This window comes from Gigantopelta aegis, chromosome 6, assembly GCF_016097555.1.
Source record: "Gigantopelta aegis isolate Gae_Host chromosome 6, Gae_host_genome, whole genome shotgun sequence".
In the NCBI taxonomy this organism is placed as follows: domain Eukaryota; kingdom Metazoa; phylum Mollusca; class Gastropoda; order Neomphalida; family Peltospiridae; genus Gigantopelta; species Gigantopelta aegis.
In genome coordinates this window covers 102,325,646-102,344,135 of record NC_054704.1, presented here as the reverse complement: position 1 = coordinate 102,344,135, position 18,490 = coordinate 102,325,646, and the positions used below count along the sequence as shown (strand labels likewise).

At 43.9% G+C, this 18,490-nt stretch overlaps 1 protein-coding gene and 2 non-coding genes across 3 annotated transcripts; all 3 read right to left on the bottom strand.

Annotated features, from left to right (window-relative positions):
* Positions 1–3,314: 3,314 nt before the first annotated feature.
* LOC121374837 lies at positions 3,315–3,719 on the bottom strand. The gene has a single exon (XM_041501948.1). The coding sequence runs from the start codon at positions 3,717–3,719 to the stop codon at positions 3,315–3,317; it is 405 nt and encodes a 134-aa protein (XP_041357882.1).
* Positions 3,720–13,079: 9,360 nt separating this feature from the next.
* Trnac-gca lies at positions 13,080–13,151 on the bottom strand. The gene has a single exon. It is a non-coding gene; the product is annotated as a tRNA-Cys (tRNA).
* A 2,382-nt stretch (positions 13,152–15,533) lies between these two features.
* Positions 15,534–15,605, bottom strand: Trnac-gca. The gene has a single exon. It is a non-coding gene; the product is annotated as a tRNA-Cys (tRNA).
* Positions 15,606–18,490: the final 2,885 nt, after the last annotated feature.

The following is an 18,490-nucleotide window of genomic DNA, read 5'->3' as shown; positions in this document are numbered from 1 at the left end:
TCCCGTTCAAAGTAGAGATGACTGTCACTTGTAAAAGCACCTAGTCCTTTTGTGGTGTTTTATCATCACGCCAATGTAAATGCGATCGCGAACGAATTGGTTCTGTCGATACTCGGTGGGTCGTACCCGAACTGTGAATGCGAACGAATTGGTTCTGTCGATACTCAATTCTTCGTACCCGAACTGTGAATGCGAACGAATTGGTTCTGTCGATACTCAATGGTTCGCACCCGAACTGTGAATGCGAACGAATTGGTTCTGTCGATACTCAATGGTTCGTACCCGAACTGTAAATGCCAACGAATTAGTTCTGTCGATACTCAATGGTTCGCACCCGAACTGTGAATGCCAACGAATTAGTTCTGTCGATACTCAATGGTTCGCACCCGAACTGTGAATGCCAACGAATTAGTTATGTCGATACTCAATGGTTCGCACCCGAACTGTGAATGCGAACGAATTAGTTCTGTCGATACTCAATGGTTCGCACCCACACTGTGAATGCGAACGAATTAGTTATGTCGATACTCAATGGTTCGCACCCGAACTGTGAATGCGAACGAATTGGTTCTGTCGATACTCAATGGTTCGCACCCGAACTGTGAATGCGAACGAATTGGTTCTGTCGATACTCAATGGTTCGTACCCACACTGTGAATGCGAACGAATTGGTTCTGTCGATACTCAATTTACACTGTAAATGCGAATGCAAAGGCGAACCATTAGAAATGTCATAATCGTTCGCTTCTACTTTGCGATTCTTTCCCTGATATATATAGCAAATTATATATTCTACGTCTTTGGTACTAAAAATATGAAATAAAAATCTAAAACTAAATATATTATAGTTAAAACAAAGGGGCTTGTCTGACTTGATCACGCTTCAATACATGTGGACATTGACCATGGCGATGTTGCGACAAATACAACATCCTCAACGTACTCAAGATATCAACTACGACCATGGACTGTGATGTAGGGATCGAGATGATCCACCAGACAGTTTGTTTGATGGTTGTTTTAGGATACGGTTTCCCCTGCACAAAAACACAGTTCTTATAACTGACATGGTGACGGTAGATCTAGACAACTGACACGCCTCCTCCACTACACACTGTACCTCCTACACTAGCGACTATGCCTCCTCCACTAGAGAGTGCCCCTTCCACTATAGTCTGTACCTCCTCCACTAGAGACTGTGTCTCCTCCACTAGAGACTGTACCTCCTCCACTAGAGACTGTCTCCACCACTAGACATTCTGCCTCCTCCACTAGAGACGGCATCTCCTCCACTAGAAAATGTGCCTTCTCCACTAGAGACTGTGCCTCCTCCTCTAGAGACTGTGCCTCCTCCACTGGACACTGTGCCTCCTCCACTGGACACTGTGCCTCCTCCACTGGACACTGTGCCTCCTCCACTAGAGACTGTGCCTCCTCCTCTAGAGACTGTGCCTCCTCCACTGGACTGTGCCTCCTCCTCTAGAGACTGTGCCTCCTCCACTGGACACTGTGCCTCCTCCACTAGAGACTGTGCCTCTTCCACTAAAGAGTGTGCCTCCTCCACTAGAGACTGTGCCTCCTCCACTAGAGACTGTCTCCACCACTAGACATTCTGCCTCCTCCACTAGAGACGGCATCTCCTCCACTAGAAAATGTGCCTTCTCCACTAGAGACTGTGCCTCCTCCTCTAGAGACTGTGCCTCCTCCACTGGACACTGTGCCTCCTCCACTGGACACTGTGCCTCCTCCACTGGACACTGTGCCTCCTCCACTGGACACTGTGCCTCCTCCACTGGACACTGTGCCTCCTCCACTAGAGACTGTGCCTCCTCCTCTAGAGACTGTGCCTCCTCCACTGGACACTGTGCCTCCTCCACTAGAGACTGTGCCTCTTCCACTAAAGAGTGTGCCTCCTCCACTAGAGACTGTGCCTCTTCCACTAGAGACTGTGCCTCCTCTACTCAAGATTGTGCCCCCTCCACTAGACACTGTGCCCCCTTCAGATTTCGTTTCTGCTGGCCTGATTAATTAGTGGCACTAGACCATCCAGGATCGTTTCGCAAAGATCCTTCATAATGTTATGTAAAGAAAACGATTTTCATTTTTATCCACCTGTTTCGTTCATGTCAAGTTTATGTCTGGCATGGTCTTTTTTCTTTCTTTCTGTATTTTTTTCTTTTTTAACTGGTATTTTGTACGGCGCCACCAGTCTTGTAGCTTCTTGTGTAGGTCAACATATATGCTGTAACATATATGACAACGTCGAAACGATTATATGACTGCTATATTTAGGACACGCATTCGCTTCGTAAGTTGACTGCAGAAAATCAACATCTCTAGGTTGGTCAGGAAAATGTTATCTACCCTTATGCGAGAGCATCGACTCATCCTGGCTGTTATATAAATGGCAGTTTGCACTTGCACAGCTGTTGTCATTTATTACTTAAAATGACAAGTAACCAAAGGGTTTATTTCAACATTACAGAGGTCAGCCTTGTTGTAACTCCTAAAGCGGATTATATTCAGCTGCTACAACACGTAACGACTCTGCCGATTGTGACGTCGAGCCGTCGGCGCCTGGTCTTCCCGTGCCGCTCTCCGGTGAGGTCAAGCCGTCGACGCCTGTTCTTCCCGTGCCGCCCTCTGGTGACGTAGTCCTGTCAGCGCCTGGTCTTCCCGTGACAAACTATATTTTATTTTCCCAATATATTTTGTTTGATATGTACGAAATTATTAGAAGATGAAATCCAGTCTGTGCTACTTATAAATGATGTTGAGAACGACTCTGTGTTTAGTAAGTAGTTTTAGTTAAACAAACTATTATAACGACTCTGTATTTAGTAAGTAGTTTTAGTTAAACAAACTGTTATAACGACTCTGTATTTAGTTAGTAGTTTTAGTTAAACAAACTGTTATCAGTGAAACCACCCGACACAATGGTAGGAAATATATTGAAATGAAATCTGCTTGGGATTGATTTTTAATTTCCATGCATTCAAAGAAAAACGTTTGTTTTGTTTAACGACACCACTAAAGCGGTATCCCCCCCCCCCCCCCCCCCCCCCCCATTAGTCATACCCTTATTTGTCATACAGTTTATAACTACACAGGTCAAGGTTTGGTGCACACTTAATCATCTGCCCGTTACCCAGATAAAAATGGTATGATCCCACATTGTTGTATATTGTATGACTAATGAAAGAAAGGCTTATAATTATTTATTCATTTTATTGATTAAAAAAATGAAAATGTCAATATTGTATCCAGAGAACAAAGCACGTTTATGCAGTTTACACTTATTGTCTCTTGATCACTTAAGCAAGTTTCAGTAGAAAGCCGACAGCATCTAAGAACTGAAGTGGCGTCTTGACTCTCTGCTGCAATTGATCCTTGAGTCTAACTAGTCTGTTTTCCATCTCTCTGTACACACGCTTGCGGGATAGAGGAGCGGCGCCGAAGTCAATCTGGGAAAGCTTGGCTCTGTCTGCAAACTCGATCTTCTTAATAATGTCCACAAAACGATAGATGTTCGGGTGGTAGTGGGGCATTGCTTTGTTGAGACGGTTGTGGAATCCTTCCAGATTGTTGTTGGTGCGTGGCCCATTGGTCTCATGGTGGTTCCAGAGCGGCAGGGGGAAGCGAGCATCATAATCAATCCAGTTGACGATCATGTAGTCATTGAACTCTTGGGCACAAGGAACATTTGGTGTCGAGTCCATGGCTTCAATCCACGCGTCCTGAACTTCGTTTTGTGGTAGTAGAGCTAATCCGGCAGCCCTGCGGATCCACTGTTGGACGGGAGGATCTTTCTTGTACTGCACTGCAAGTCCCAGGTTCTGCACCTTCCTCCTGACAGTAATGGAAGTAACAACCCTTGACCTCGGCGTTAGGAAACTCCTTCTCAACAGCACGAATGGCAGCCAACTCAAAGTCTGTCTGGACTGTAGCAGGATCAAGAGTTAGGTTGAGTCGTGTCTGAACTTTGGTCTTGAGTTGACTGAACAGTCTGCAGTAGGTGTCTATTTGTCTGTCGGGCAGCACGACATATACAAGTGCGTATGTGGTTGACCCGCTCCTGGCATGAAGAATGTAGACTTTATCCCAGAGCTCAGGACATGAAGAAAAGGTGCCGTCCATATAGATCGTGTCGGCCGACTGCAAAGCACGAAGCTGTTGATCAGTGGAGAAGATCAGTATCTTATCTGCATCACCATCAGCGGTCAAGAGGAAAGGGCGGCCATCAGCAGTCTCTGTCCATACTCCATTACGGTCCATATCGGATCTTGCCTGAGGAAGTGCAGGGATCTGCTTCCGTCGATGTCTGTACAGTGCGCTGCTCATGCTGTGGAATGCTGGCAATACTCGGACTTGACCTGGGTCATGTTTGACTATCTCTTCATTGTAAACAGCACTCAAGGGTGTTGTTTCTTCTCTGGCCCGCTTTCGCATAGTGCTGAGGAACTTCAGACGCTCTGAATCTTGTGGTGGGTGGGTGTGGTCAGTGGTATTCCTGACGTGATCTCCAACGGTAGTACATCTTCCATTACAAGTCTTGATGACACATTTCCAATGAGTACAAGTCTGTCGAACAGCATTCTTGTTGTAGAGGTGACCATCTAAGAAGACTTGGGGCGTACCCTTCTGCGACAATAAATACTCCACTCTCCGAATTCCAGCCATGGTGCAAGTATGCCATGATTTGGTATTCCACAGTTATATATACCCAAATGTCTCAAAAGCTACTAATTGAATAAACTCATTATAATTGGAGAACAGTACTTCACAATTAGAATTCTGTCAAAAGATACTTAAAAGATAGATGTGATTTCAGTAGCTTGGAGATTATTTTATATCTTATTGCTACATCAAAACATGTCTCCTTCATGTTTCCTTCTCCTAAGAGCAACTCCTTATAACTGGAGAAACCATGAAAACAATTACTTCTGTGTGTTCATTATTATAAAAACAGTTCTACTTCAAAGCTGCTGCCCACATGAGTTATGATTACAACAGTGACTAGTTAGCAGTGAGACAGCCAATACCAGTTGGTCATTCAAGCCGAGATAATCCTCTGAGACCATTCTCATTCCCCACATAGGTGTGCTCAGTTTACTTACTGCTTGGCTGCTCCCCTGCGCGTGCTGTAACCTCACCGTGGTGCAGGGGTGTAACATTCTCTTTGAGAATGGCCAATACAGCACAAATTGAAGTTTAGAGTAAAAGTCAGTATCTTATCTGTGATATTTGTATTTGTATTTTTGCACAGTTCTTTACACTGTTTTTATTTATATCTTGAATTTTTCTGTTGATGTTGATCATCACCTTATTTGTTTCCATTGCCATAGTTTGACACCCAATAGCCGATGTATTTTCCGTGCTGGGGTGTCGTTAAACATTCATTCATTCATTGCTTTCCTAATTGTATTACTATTGACCATATGACTAATGGGGGTATGACTAATGGGAGGTAACCCACTAAAGCATATTGATTTATTTATCATCGGCTATTGGATGTTAAAAATATTTGGTAATTCTGACAAAAGTCTTAAGGCCTGTCTACACGATCATACATTTGTCCAAAAACATTGTTGGACAAGCCGGTACAAATGTCCCAACTTGTTGCGCAACAAATGTATGACTGTGTAAACCACGTTTGTAACAAAATTGGACAAGGCGGGACAACCTGCAACATGTGTCAAGATTTAGCTGAATGCTTTTATCGTTTGGACAAATGTTGCAGCTTGTCCCCACTTATAACCAATCAGATTCTTTAGATGTGCCATGTGACCAGAGTTCTACATCACATGATATCCAAAATGGCAGTATCAACACACGAGGAAAAAGCATGGTCCCACCACCAAGTACTGAAAGTGATTAACCTTTATTATCAATACCCCCCACCCCCCGACCCTCCGCCTTTATAATGTTTCAATACATCAATACAAAGACAAGAGAAAAGTAGCTATAGTTGAGAAAGGAGGGGTTGGGTTGTGGGTGGTAATGATCAGGGTGGGGTTGTGGGTGGTAATGATCAGGGTTGGGTTGTGGGTGATAATGATCAGGGTGGGGTTATGGGTGATAATGATCAGGGTGGGGTTGTGGATGGTAATAATCAGGGTTGGGTTGTGGGTGATAATGATCAGGGTTAGGTTGTGGCTGGTAATGATCAGGGTTGGGTTGTGGCTGGTAATAATCAGGGTTGGGTTGTGGCTGGTAATGATCAGGGTGGGATTGTCGGTGGTAATGATCAGGGTTGGGTTGTGGCTGGTAATGATCAGGGTTGGGTTGTGGCTGGTAATGATCAGGGTGGGGTTGTGGGTGGTAATGATCAGGGTTGGGTTGTGGGTGATAATGATCAGGGTGGGGTTGTGGGTGATAATGATCAGGGTGGGGTTGTGGATGGTAATAATCAGGGTTGGGTTGTGGGTGATAATGATCAGGGTTAGGTTGTGGCTGGTAATGATCAGGGTTGGGTTGTGGCTGGTAATAATCAGGGTTGGGTTGTGGCTGGTAATGATCAGGGTGGGATTGTCGGTGGTAATGATCAGGGTGGGGTTGTGGCTGGTAATGATCAGGGTTTTCTACAAGTGTTTTTGTTTGTTTGTTTTAAAAAAGAAAATTTCATGAAATGTAAAAAGCGTTGCCCCTCCCAACATACAGTATTCCCTAGACATGGTGCATTCATGTTAACTGTTTGGGAACCCTGACTAAAATCACCCATTTAAATAAACTGATATGCTTAAGTCTACCAAAATTATCATTTATTTGAACAGTGACTTATATATTTATCAATCTCAAAGTTTTTTCTTTCAAAAACAAAAGTAAATAAGAAGCTTTGCATGATCATATTTTCCCTCTAATTTCCTTTTTGCCACATTTTTTCTTTTTTAAAATTGTAAACAAACGTCAAAAACCTGCAAAGTATGTGGACAAAAGTCGAAGAATGTTGCCTCGTGTTGACAGGAAGCTATACAACGTGAACAAGTGGGAATAGTTGTCCCCCTTTGTCCAACAATGTTTTGGGACAAATGTATGATCGTGTAGACAGGGCTTAAGAGAGGAAACCCGTTACATGTTTCCATGAGTAGCAAGATATCTTTTATATGCACCATCCCACAGACACGACAGCACGTACCTTTGATATACCAGTCGTGGTGCACTGGTTGGGACGGGAAAAAACAATCAGAGAATGTGTCCACTGAGGTGATTCGATCCAACGACACAAGCACCTCAGGCGAGCGCTCTACCAACTGAGCTATATCCCGCCCGTTACCCCTCCTAAATGAACGAGGGGAAATAGTATAGTTCACTCAGTTTGGCAAAAGGCAGACATAGCTAGTAAAACAAGTTGTCAGTCTTAGATATAGAATTACTGAAAACATCATTAATTTCTAAACAACAAGAGTACCATAAATGAATTATCATTTTCTTTTATTCATCAACTAAGTAAAAGTAAAACTTGACACAATAATTCATCAATAAATAAATACATAACTAACTAAATAAATAAATACATACATACATACATACAATACATACATACATACATACATACATACATACATACATACATACATACATACATACATAAAACTGGATTAAATCCGCTGAGAAATTTTACATAGTAATACAAAATAAACAATACTGTTTCTGGAGAGCCACTTTGCAAACGATGTAAAATACGTAAATGAATAAAACGAACGAACAAAGAAACGAATGAACGAGTCACATAAATAAATATTAGTAAATATATAAATAACTTAAAAATAAATAAGTCATACAACCAAATTTGCCAGTTGTTAGGCCAACCCGTTTATCAAGTGTTTGCTTCAACCACAGCAGTCATTGTCGACACCACCGTCCTGCTACTGGTGCCCTGTCCGTTGTTTAGAGGCTCCATAATATGGAAGTTAAAGTTTGTTTCGTTCAACCACAGCAGTCATTGTCGACACCACCGTCCTGCTACTGGTGCCCTGTCCGTTGTTTAGAGGCTCCATAATATGGAAGTTAAAGTTTGTTTCGTTTAACCACAGCAGTCATTGTCGACACCACCGTCCTGCTACTGGTGCCCTGTCCGTTGTTTAGAGGCTCCATAATAAGGAAGTTAAAGTTTGTTTCGTTTAACGACACCATTCGATAATAAGAAAGCGGTAAGTTACACAGTTCTCAGTAAGGCTGGTAGGTACTGGGTTCTCAGCCCGGTACCGGCTCCTACCCAGAAAGAGTTTTAACGACTCTATGTATAAGTGTAAGACAACTACATCCTCTTCTCACTAACCACTAACCACTAACAACTACCTACTGTCATAAGGCTGGTAGGTACTGGGTTCTCAGCCCGGTACCGGCTCCTACCCAGAAAGAGTTTTAACGACTCTATGGATAAGTGTAAGACAACTACATCCTCTTCTCACTAACCACTAACAACTAATCCTCTGTCATGGACAGACAGTCCAGATAGCTGAGGTGCGTACCCAGGACAGTGTGCTTGAACCTTAATTGGATACAAGCACGAAAATAAGTTGAAATGAATGAATGAATGTACACAGTTGTCACAAAGTACATTGCGCCCCACTCCTAATCGTCTTTAACAGATCCTCAGCCTACTTTAAACATAGGCAAAACTCTCATCGGGAAAACACTATCTACGGCATAGTCCATGGCATAGTCCACGGCATATTCTACGGCAGTTTTGTGGTTCATTTGTAAGAGAGCAGTTTAATTTGTCAGTATTACAAAAGAAATTAATTCACAAAAGTGTAATAGAAAACTGAAATTCCACTGCCGATTGCCGATTGCCGATTGCCGTGGTTAATTGACAATGGTGAATTGAATGTATTAGTGGATATAGTTACTATGTTAGAGCTCTAAAACGAATCGAGTTAGCCACGAAGGGATGGTATACATAGGTGTGACGGCAGACATAGAAGTAAACAAGATTAATGGCTTGTCTTTGATGCAGTGGGATATCTTTTATATTTCATGGTCAAGGCTGATGTTATTGATGATGCTGCTGCTGCTGATGTTGTTGTTGTTGTTGTTTCTTCTTGTTCTTATTCTTGGTTTCTACTGGGTTGGGTGGGGTCTTCTTATTTTACTTCTTAAACCATCTAAGGATAAAACACACACATTTTCTGAATCCGGAATTTCGCGCCATCGAGGACATTGTTACCTTTCTGAGTGAAATTTAGACTTGTGATGACTGACATCCTTCGACGTTTCAATTCGTTGTGAAACAGGTGTGTTAAATCCTGTTTGTCCTTGTGTCAGTGTGTCCATAGGTTCAGCTGTTCATCTGTATCCGTTATGGAAATCTGGAGAAAAAAAATCAATAAAAGCTAAATTAATTTATATAACTGTAATTAATTTTCAGGTAAAGATTTTAATAAAGAATTTATAAAATACAACACAAAAATTTATTTGGATTATGTATTTATTTATTTATTTATTTACTTATTTAATGTAATATATGTTAATAATAACTCTTTGTTCTCGCATTTATGCTTCAGAAATCACAAAATATTTATAATTGGAGTATATAATTATTATACTTAATTTGCGTGACACACTCCCCATCCTACGACACCCACCTCCTCATCCGCATAAAAAATGTTTTAAAACGCTTTAGCATTTTCATGAAGAATGAATTTCGGGTCATTTATTGTGTTGCAGTATTAAGGTACTGACTCATAGTCGGAGCAGGGGTTATCGATGTTTTGTGAAAACTGCCCCCCCCCCCTCCCTTGGTATCTACTGTACTTTAGCTATTGTGTATGAGTATGTCCTCCCCTCTTAAAATTGACTCCCCCCCCCCCCCATCCACGTGACACTAGCTGGCAACGTGTTTTATAATGGGATAAGTATGACTCAAAACGTCGACGAGTTCAAAACAACAACTCAAATTAACCACTGATGGGATTTAACACATTTCAAGCGAAAATGTTTAATTTTTATTTTATCTGTGGTTTGTACTAAAATGTATTTCCTCATACCCCTCACTTGTGATAATTTTTGGGACGACATTAAACCATTTTGGTTTTAACTAATGTACATTAAGTGTTGCATGTCTTACATGGAGTACTCTGTACAACGTCCAACTCGTGAGCCCAGTGTCCGTGAGTCCAGTGTCTGTATGTCGCAGCTGGCGGCTGTCCACGTTGTTGCTGTCGTATTCATCAAAATACGGGCACATATACTGACGTCGATAGCGTCTACAGTTGACGTTGCCATGCAGACATGTTCACATGCTGGTAATACGATAGACATGTTGCTCAAAATATCCTGTAGTACTTTTTAAATATATATATATTTAACAGCAATAGGTCTAAGTTAACTTTTCTTCTTGTCACTTTGCGTATAGTGTTTTTCGGTTTTGATCTTCATCTGTCTAACAACTAATTTATACAATTTGTCTTTCCGGAATATTAATATTTTCTATTTTTAAAATATGATTTTCTTGGTAAAAACACGCCTTCAATAAGTATTAGTAAGAGAGTACGTATACGCACCTCCATCGAACCTCCAACTTGAATTAGCCTTACAGGAGTTAGGAAATCCGGCTGACGTTACATGTTAACCTTATTTTGATTGGATAGACAGAAAGACCGATTGCACCACGTGTACATGTTCAAAGGCAGACACATTTACACAGATAAAAGAAATTTATACAACATTAATATAAATCGGAGTGGTTTCTGAGGATAGAGCTTTTCTTTTGTTGGTGGTGGGGGAGGGGTGCGGGTATGAAAAAGCTTTAAATTGTTATTATGTTTAATTTATACAAAATTTTGTAAATCTATCTAAGTGGCTTTTACGATTATCAACATATTTAAAAATGCCTTCTTCTTCTCTTTTTTTTTTTTTTTTTTTTTTTTAATTTGCTACCCTTCTAAAAGTATATATTAAAAATATTTATTTTTCAAGGCTAATTTATAAATATGTTTTTAAAACGTAGACCTACGCTGAGTTTTAATAATAGTATGTCTTAAACACACATATGTAGTTTGTTCTTAGCAATTATCAACATTTTTACAAGTGTATTTTTTGCTATTCTTCCACAAAACACCAACCCCACCCCACCCCACCCCTCCGCCACCTCTCTACTCCTGAAAATGTACATTGTATATTATTTTTAAAAAAACGTTTTTCAAGAGTTATTTTATGTACAAGGTTGTTTTGGTTTTAATGCGTAGTGTCAACAATACCTTTTCACCCTTAACCAGGCGCGCGTGTGTGTGTGTGGGGGGGGGGGGGGGACTCAATACCCTCATTCACCCTCCTTCCCGCTCAAGCGGATTTTCGGGGTTTTTTAAATATGTTTCCAGGGTGAGTGTGATTCGATGCCCCTCCCCCCCCACACCCCACCCCCCACACCCCCAGCCTAACCCCTTGCAGAGATTATTGCACCTGTTAACCGCCCATGGCATTAAACGTGCATTAGGGTTACTTGCATTGACACTACAGAAACTAAACGTACACACTACTCACTTGGGCTTTCCAGATACATCTTATTAAAGAATGTGCACGGGTGTCGTCAAGTTAAAGTTTGTTTTGTTTAACGACACCACTAGAGCACATTGATTTATTAATCATCGGCTATTGGATGTCAAGCAGTTTGGTAATTTTGACATATAGTCTTAGAGAGAAAACTCGCTACATTTTTCCATTAGTAGCAAGGGGTCTTTTATATGCACCACCCCACAAATAGGATAGCACATACCAGGGCCTTTGGTATGTCAGTCGTGGTGCACTGGCTGGAACAAGAAATAGCCCAATGGGCCACAGACGAGGATCGATCACAGACCGACCGCGCATTACGCGAGCGCTTTATACCACTGGGCCACGCCCCGCCCCAGAGTGTCTTCTCTCTCTTTCTCTCTCTCTCTCTCTCTCTCTCTCTCTCTCTCTCTCTCTCTCTCTCTCTCTCTCTCTCTCTCTCTCTCTCTCTCTCTCTCTCTCTCTCTCTCTATTTTTTCTTTTCTTCTTTTTTATCGTTTCTATGAATAATTCAAATAGCTAACAACCAGAAGTAGATATAATATTATATCCACTTTTTTTTTTCTTTTTTTAATGTAGCTTAAGTTTACAAAACTATATTTAAAATAGTAAATTTATTAAAATACAGTACAAGGAGTGGTTTTTGTTGGGGGGGGGTTGTTTTGTTATAGGGTTGGGCTTTTTGGTTTTTGTTTTGTTTTGTTTTTTGGTTTTTTTTATCTTGTATGAAAGTAGCTGACATAAGTGTTCTTGATTTTTGTTTGGGGTTTTTTTGTGGGGCTTTTTTTTTTGGGGGGGGGAGTGGGGGGTGTTGCGGATGTTGTTGTTTTATTATTGTTTTATTTGTGGTTGTTCTGGAGGTTTGTTGTTGGGGGAGTTTGTGGTTGTAGTTTGGGGGGAACTGTTTTGAGGTTTTAACACAATTTTATTAAAGATGCAATATTTATAGTTACAAATTCCACATTTCGTTATTTTTATTTGTATATTTATTTGTGATAAATAAAACAGATTAATCGAGCCCACATATAATAATTGCATAAATAACTGTGGAGTGTGTACTGTGCTGGCACACCATGTGAACCGGGTCGCGTTCAGCACGACTAGTCGGCAGCAACCACCTTACAGTTACATAACGTTACGGAGTGTTCCTCGACTGAACGCACCCATTTCCTTAGTTAGCTCTCTAAAGATTCTCCAATAAAATAAAAATAAATAAAAATAAACTAATTTTGCTAGTAATTTAAGTGATTTGGTAGTAATGTTTTATGGACATCCAACTGAAGCTGTAATGTTTACAGTTCAAAGCGAAAGTTAATAATGATGTCGTGAAACGGCCATTATGCAGCCCGGATAATGCACTTTAGAAATTGTAACTGTATTTTAAGTTTGCATCTTGTTATATGTTAAAGCAAGATAACGATTTTAAGAAGAAAATGTTTGGTATGGCCCTGTGTGTAGAGAAACAACAATAATAGAATAATATTTTTTAAAACATACATGTCATAGTATATTAAAGTTAAGTATTTACCAGTGTTATTTGGGGGGAAAAAAGGTTATTTAATGTGAGAAAAATAAAGAAACCATTAAGGGGACATCCGGGATCGAACCGGAGACCTCTCGATCTGCAGTCGAATGCTCTACCACTGAGCTATATCCCCTGATTAGCAAATCAGTCACGAATTTTATCTCAAGAAGCTGTATCTCCAACAATGAACTATAAACGTAAAGGGTTTTTTTGTTCAACGACACCACTAGAGCACATTCATTTGTTGATCATCGGCTGTCAGATGTCTAACATTTCGTAATTCTAAAATATAGTCTTAGTGGGGAAACCCGCTACTAGCATACAATAACTTGAATAAGCATTTTTTCAAACATATTTTTATGACATTTTTAATGTAAACTGAAGCAAATGGACCTAATTAGAAAAAACACACACACACAAAATGTTATAATATTTCATCATAAATCTTGTTTAGCATAGATGTAAACATGACACATCAATGGATATTCCAGAGGCCAATTTTGCAAATGTGAAAGAAAAAAAACGTCCCCTCCCCCCCCCCCACCACTCACCAAAGCAAGATATAATTGTTTTTGTTTTAAGGTTTTAATTAGCACAATGTTCTTTGTTATCTTAACTAGCTATCGTCCAAGTACTGTGTTTGGTTGAACTATGCATTTTAATCATTAAGCAAACGTGTTACCCGTCTGCCCAAACTGTCCACAGCCGGGCACAGAAACACAGAAATGTTGGGAAATCTTATGTTTCCACATACTGACAATCACTTTACAACTAATATGTCCTATCGACGATAACAGTATGTACTGTTTGTATTTATTAATATAAAATGTATCAGGCCCGTAGGAATGGAAGGGCGGGCTAAGGGCTTGTTTCTCCCCCTCCCCCACTTAAAGATGATATATTACAAAGATGAAAATCTAGCTGCTGTCTCTCTCTCGAGACTGTACCTCTTCTTATTCCTTTTATTCTTCTTTTTTCCTTTTTATATATTTTTTTTTCGCTATTTGCTCTTAACTTTCCTTATTATTTGAAATAAAATGACTTTTCCTTTCTTTTTTTAAACCGACCCAGACCCGGGTGTTTACGGTAGCTGTGTCTCACTCCCCAACAGTATTCTCCCTTCCGACACCACGGTTCATACGTCGGGTGGGTGGGGTGCACATAGCCTCCCTTCCGACACCACGGTCCATACGTCGGGTGGGTGGGGTGCACATAGCCTCCCTTCCGACACCACGGTTCACACGTCGGGTGGGTGGGGTGGACATAGCCTCCCTTCCGACACCACGGTTCATACGTCGGGTCGGTTCATACGTCGGGTGGGTGGGGTGAACATAGCTCTCTTCCAACACCACGGTCCATACGTCGGGTGGGTGGGGTGCACATAGCCTCCCTTCCGACACCACGGTCCATACGTCGGGTGGGTGGGGTGCACATAGCCTCCCTTCCGACACCACGGTTCATACGTCGGGTGGGTGGGGTGGACATAGCCTCCCTTCCGACACCACGGTTCATACGTCAGGTGGGTGGGGTGGACATAGCCTCCCTTCCGACACCACGGTTCATACGTCGGGTCGGTTCATACGTCGGGTGGGTGGGGTGAACATAGCTCTCTTCCAACACCACGGTCCATACGTCGGGTGGGTGGTGTGGACATAGCCTCCCTTCCGACACCACGGTTCATACGTCGGGTGGGTGGGGTGCACATAGGCTCCCTTCCGACACCACGGTTCATACGTCGGGTGGGTGGGGTGGACATAGGCTCCCTTCCGACACCACGGTTCATACGTCGGGTGGGTGGTGTGGACATAGGCTCCCTTCCGACACCACGGTTCATACGTCGGGTGGGTGGTGTGCACATAGGCTCCCTTCCGACACCACGGTTCATACGTCGGGTGGGTGGGGTGCACATAGGCTCCCTTCCGACACCACGGTTCATACGTCGGGTGGGTGGGGTGGACATAGGCTCCCTTCCGACACCACGGTTCATACGTCGGGTGGGTGGGGTGCACATAGCCTCCCTTCCGACACCACGGTCCATACGTCGGGTGGGTGGGGTGCACATAGCCTCCCTTCCGACACCACGGTCCATACGTCGGGTGGGTGGGGTGCACATAGCCTCCCTTCCGACACCACGGTCCATACGTCGGGTGGGTGGGGTGCACATAGCCTCCCTTCCGACACCACGGTTCATACGTCGGGTGGGTGGGGTGGACATAGCCTCCCTTCCGACACCACGGTTCATACGTCAGGTGGGTGGGGTGGACATAGCCTCCCTTCCGACACCACGGTTCATACGTCGGGTCGGTTCATACGTCGGGTGGGTGGGGTGAACATAGCTCTCTTCCAACACCACGGTCCATACGTCGGGTGGGTGGTGTGGACATAGCCTCCCTTCCGACACCACGGTTCATACGTCGGGTTGGTGGGGTGCACATAGGCTTAAAGTTAAGTATTTACCAGTGTTATTTGGGGGGGAAAAAGGTTATTTAATGTGAGAAAAATAAAGAAACCATTAAGGGGACATCCGGGATCGAACCGGAGACCTCTCGATCTGCAGTCGAATGCTCTACCACTGAGCTATATCCCCTGATTAGCAAATCAGTCACGAATTTTATCTCAAGAAGCTGTATCTCCAACAATGAACTATAAACGTAAAGGGTTTTTTTGTTCAACGACACCACTAGAGCACATTCATTTGTTGATCATCGGCTGTCAGATGTCTAACATTTCGTAATTCTAAAATATAGTCTTAGTGGGGAAACCCGCTACTAGCATACAATAACTTGAATAAGCATTTTTTCAAACATATTTTTATGACATTTTTAATGTAAACTGAAGCAAATGGACCTAATTAGAAAAAACACACACACACAAAATGTTATAATATTTCATCATAAATCTTGTTTAGCATAGATGTAAACATGACACATCAATGGATATTCCAGAGGCCAATTTTGCAAATGTGAAAGAAAAAAAACGTCCCCTCCCCCCCCCCCACCACTCACCAAAGCAAGATATAATTGTTTTTGTTTTAAGGTTTTAATTAGCACAATGTTCTTTGTTATCTTAACTAGCTATCGTCCAAGTACTGTGTTTGGTTGAACTATGCATTTTAATCATTAAGCAAACGTGTTACCCGTCTGCCCAAACTGTCCACAGCCGGGCACAGAAACACAGAAATGTTGGGAAATCTTATGTTTCCACATACTGACAATCACTTTACAACTAATATGTCCTATCGACGATAACAGTATGTACTGTTTGTATTTATTAATATAAAATGTATCAGGCCCGTAGGAATGGAAGGGCGGGCTAAGGGCTTGTTTCTCCCCCTCCCCACTTAAAGATGATATATTACAAAGATGAAAATCTAGCTGCTGTCTCTCTCTCGAGACTGTACCTCTTCTTATTCCTTTTATTCTTCTTTTTTCCTTTTTATATATTTTTTTTTCGCTATTTGCTCTTAACTTTCCTTATTATTTGAAATAAAATGACTTTTCCTTTCTTTTTTTAAACCGACCCAGACCCGGGTGTTTACGGTAGCTGTGTCTCACTCCCCAACAGTATTCTCCCTTCCGACACCACGGTTCATACGTCGGGTGGGTGGGGTGCACATAGCCTCCCTTCCGACACCACGGTCCATACGTCGGGTGGGTGGGGTGCACATAGCCTCCCTTCCGACACCACGGTCCATACGTCGGGTGGGTGGGGTGCACATAGCCTCCCTTCCGACACCACGGTTCATACGTCGGGTGGGTGGGGTGGACATAGCCTCCCTTCCGACACCACGGTTCATACGTCAGGTGGGTGGGGTGGACATAGCCTCCCTTCCGACACCACGGTTCATACGTCGGGTCGGTTCATACGTCGGGTGGGTGGGGTGAACATAGCTCTCTTCCAACACCACGGTCCATACGTCGGGTGGGTGGTGTGGACATAGCCTCCCTTCCGACACCACGGTTCATACGTCGGGTGGGTGGGGTGCACATAGGCTCCCTTCCGACACCACGGTTCATACGTCGGGTGGGTGGGGTGGACATAGGCTCCCTTCCGACACCACGGTTCATACGTCGGGTGGGTGGTGTGGACATAGGCTCCCTTCCGACACCACGGTTCATACGTCGGGTGGGTGGTGTGCACATAGGCTCCCTTCCGACACCACGGTTCATACGTCGGGTGGGTGGGGTGCACATAGGCTCCCTTCCGACACCACGGTTCATACGTCGGGTGGGTGGGGTGGACATAGGCTCCCTTCCGACACCACGGTTCATACGTCGGGTGGGTGGGGTGCACATAGCCTCCCTTCCGACACCACGGTCCATACGTCGGGTGGGTGGGGTGCACATAGCCTCCCTTCCGACACCACGGTCCATACGTCGGGTGGGTGGGGTGCACATAGCCTCCCTTCCGACACCACGGTTCATACGTCGGGTGGGTGGGGTGGACATAGCCTCCCTTCCGACACCACGGTTCATACGTCAGGTGGGTGGGGTGGACATAGCCTCCCTTCCGACACCACGGTTCATACGTCGGGTCGGTTCATACGTCGGGTGGGTGGGGTGAACATAGCTCTCTTCCAACACCACGGTCCATACGTCGGGTGGGTGGTGTGGACATAGCCTCCCTTCCGACACCACGGTTCATACGTCGGGTGGGTGGGGTGCACATAGGCTCCCTTCCGACACCACGGTTCATACGTCGGGTGGGTGGGGTGGACATAGGCTCCCTTCCGACACCACGGTTCATACGTCGGGTGGGTGGTGTGGACATAGGCTCCCTTCCGACACCACGGTTCATACGTCGGGTGGGTGGTGTGCACATAGGCTCCCTTCCGACACCACGGTTCATACGTCGGGTGGGTGGGGTGCACATAGGCTCCCTTCCGACACCACGGTTCATACGTCGGGTGGGTGGGGTGGACATAGGCTCCCTTCCGACACCACGGTTCATACGTCGGGTGGGTGGGGTGGACATAGGCTCCCTTCCGACACCACGGTTCATACGTCGGGTGGGTGGGGTGGACATAGGCTCCCTTCCGACACCACGGTTCATACGTCGGGTGGGTGGGGTGGACATAGGCTCCCTTCCGACACCACGGTTCATACGTCGGGTGGGTGGGGTGGACATAGGCTCCCTTCCGACACCACGGTTCATACGTCGGGTGGGTGGGGTGGACATAGGCTCCCTTCCGACACCACGGTTCATACGTCGGGTGGGTGGTGTGGACATAGGCTCCCTTCCGACACCACGGTTCATACGTCGGGTGGGTGGGGTGGACATAGCCTCCCTTCCGACACCACGGTTCATACGTCGGGTGGGTGGGGTGGACATAGGCTCCCTTTCGACACCACGGTTCATACGTCGGGTCGGTGGGGTGGACAATGACCGAAAATAGTGTTTTTAAAAAAGAAAAGAAAAAGACAATATATTACAATAAATAAATGTATACAAACTATTGTATCCATCAACCAA

What these genes read in the sequence shown, in the direction of transcription:
- LOC121374837 (XM_041501948.1), bottom strand. Translation starts at nt 3,719, where the DNA reads ATGGACTCGACACCAAATGTTCCTTGTGCCCAAGAGTTCAATGACTAC.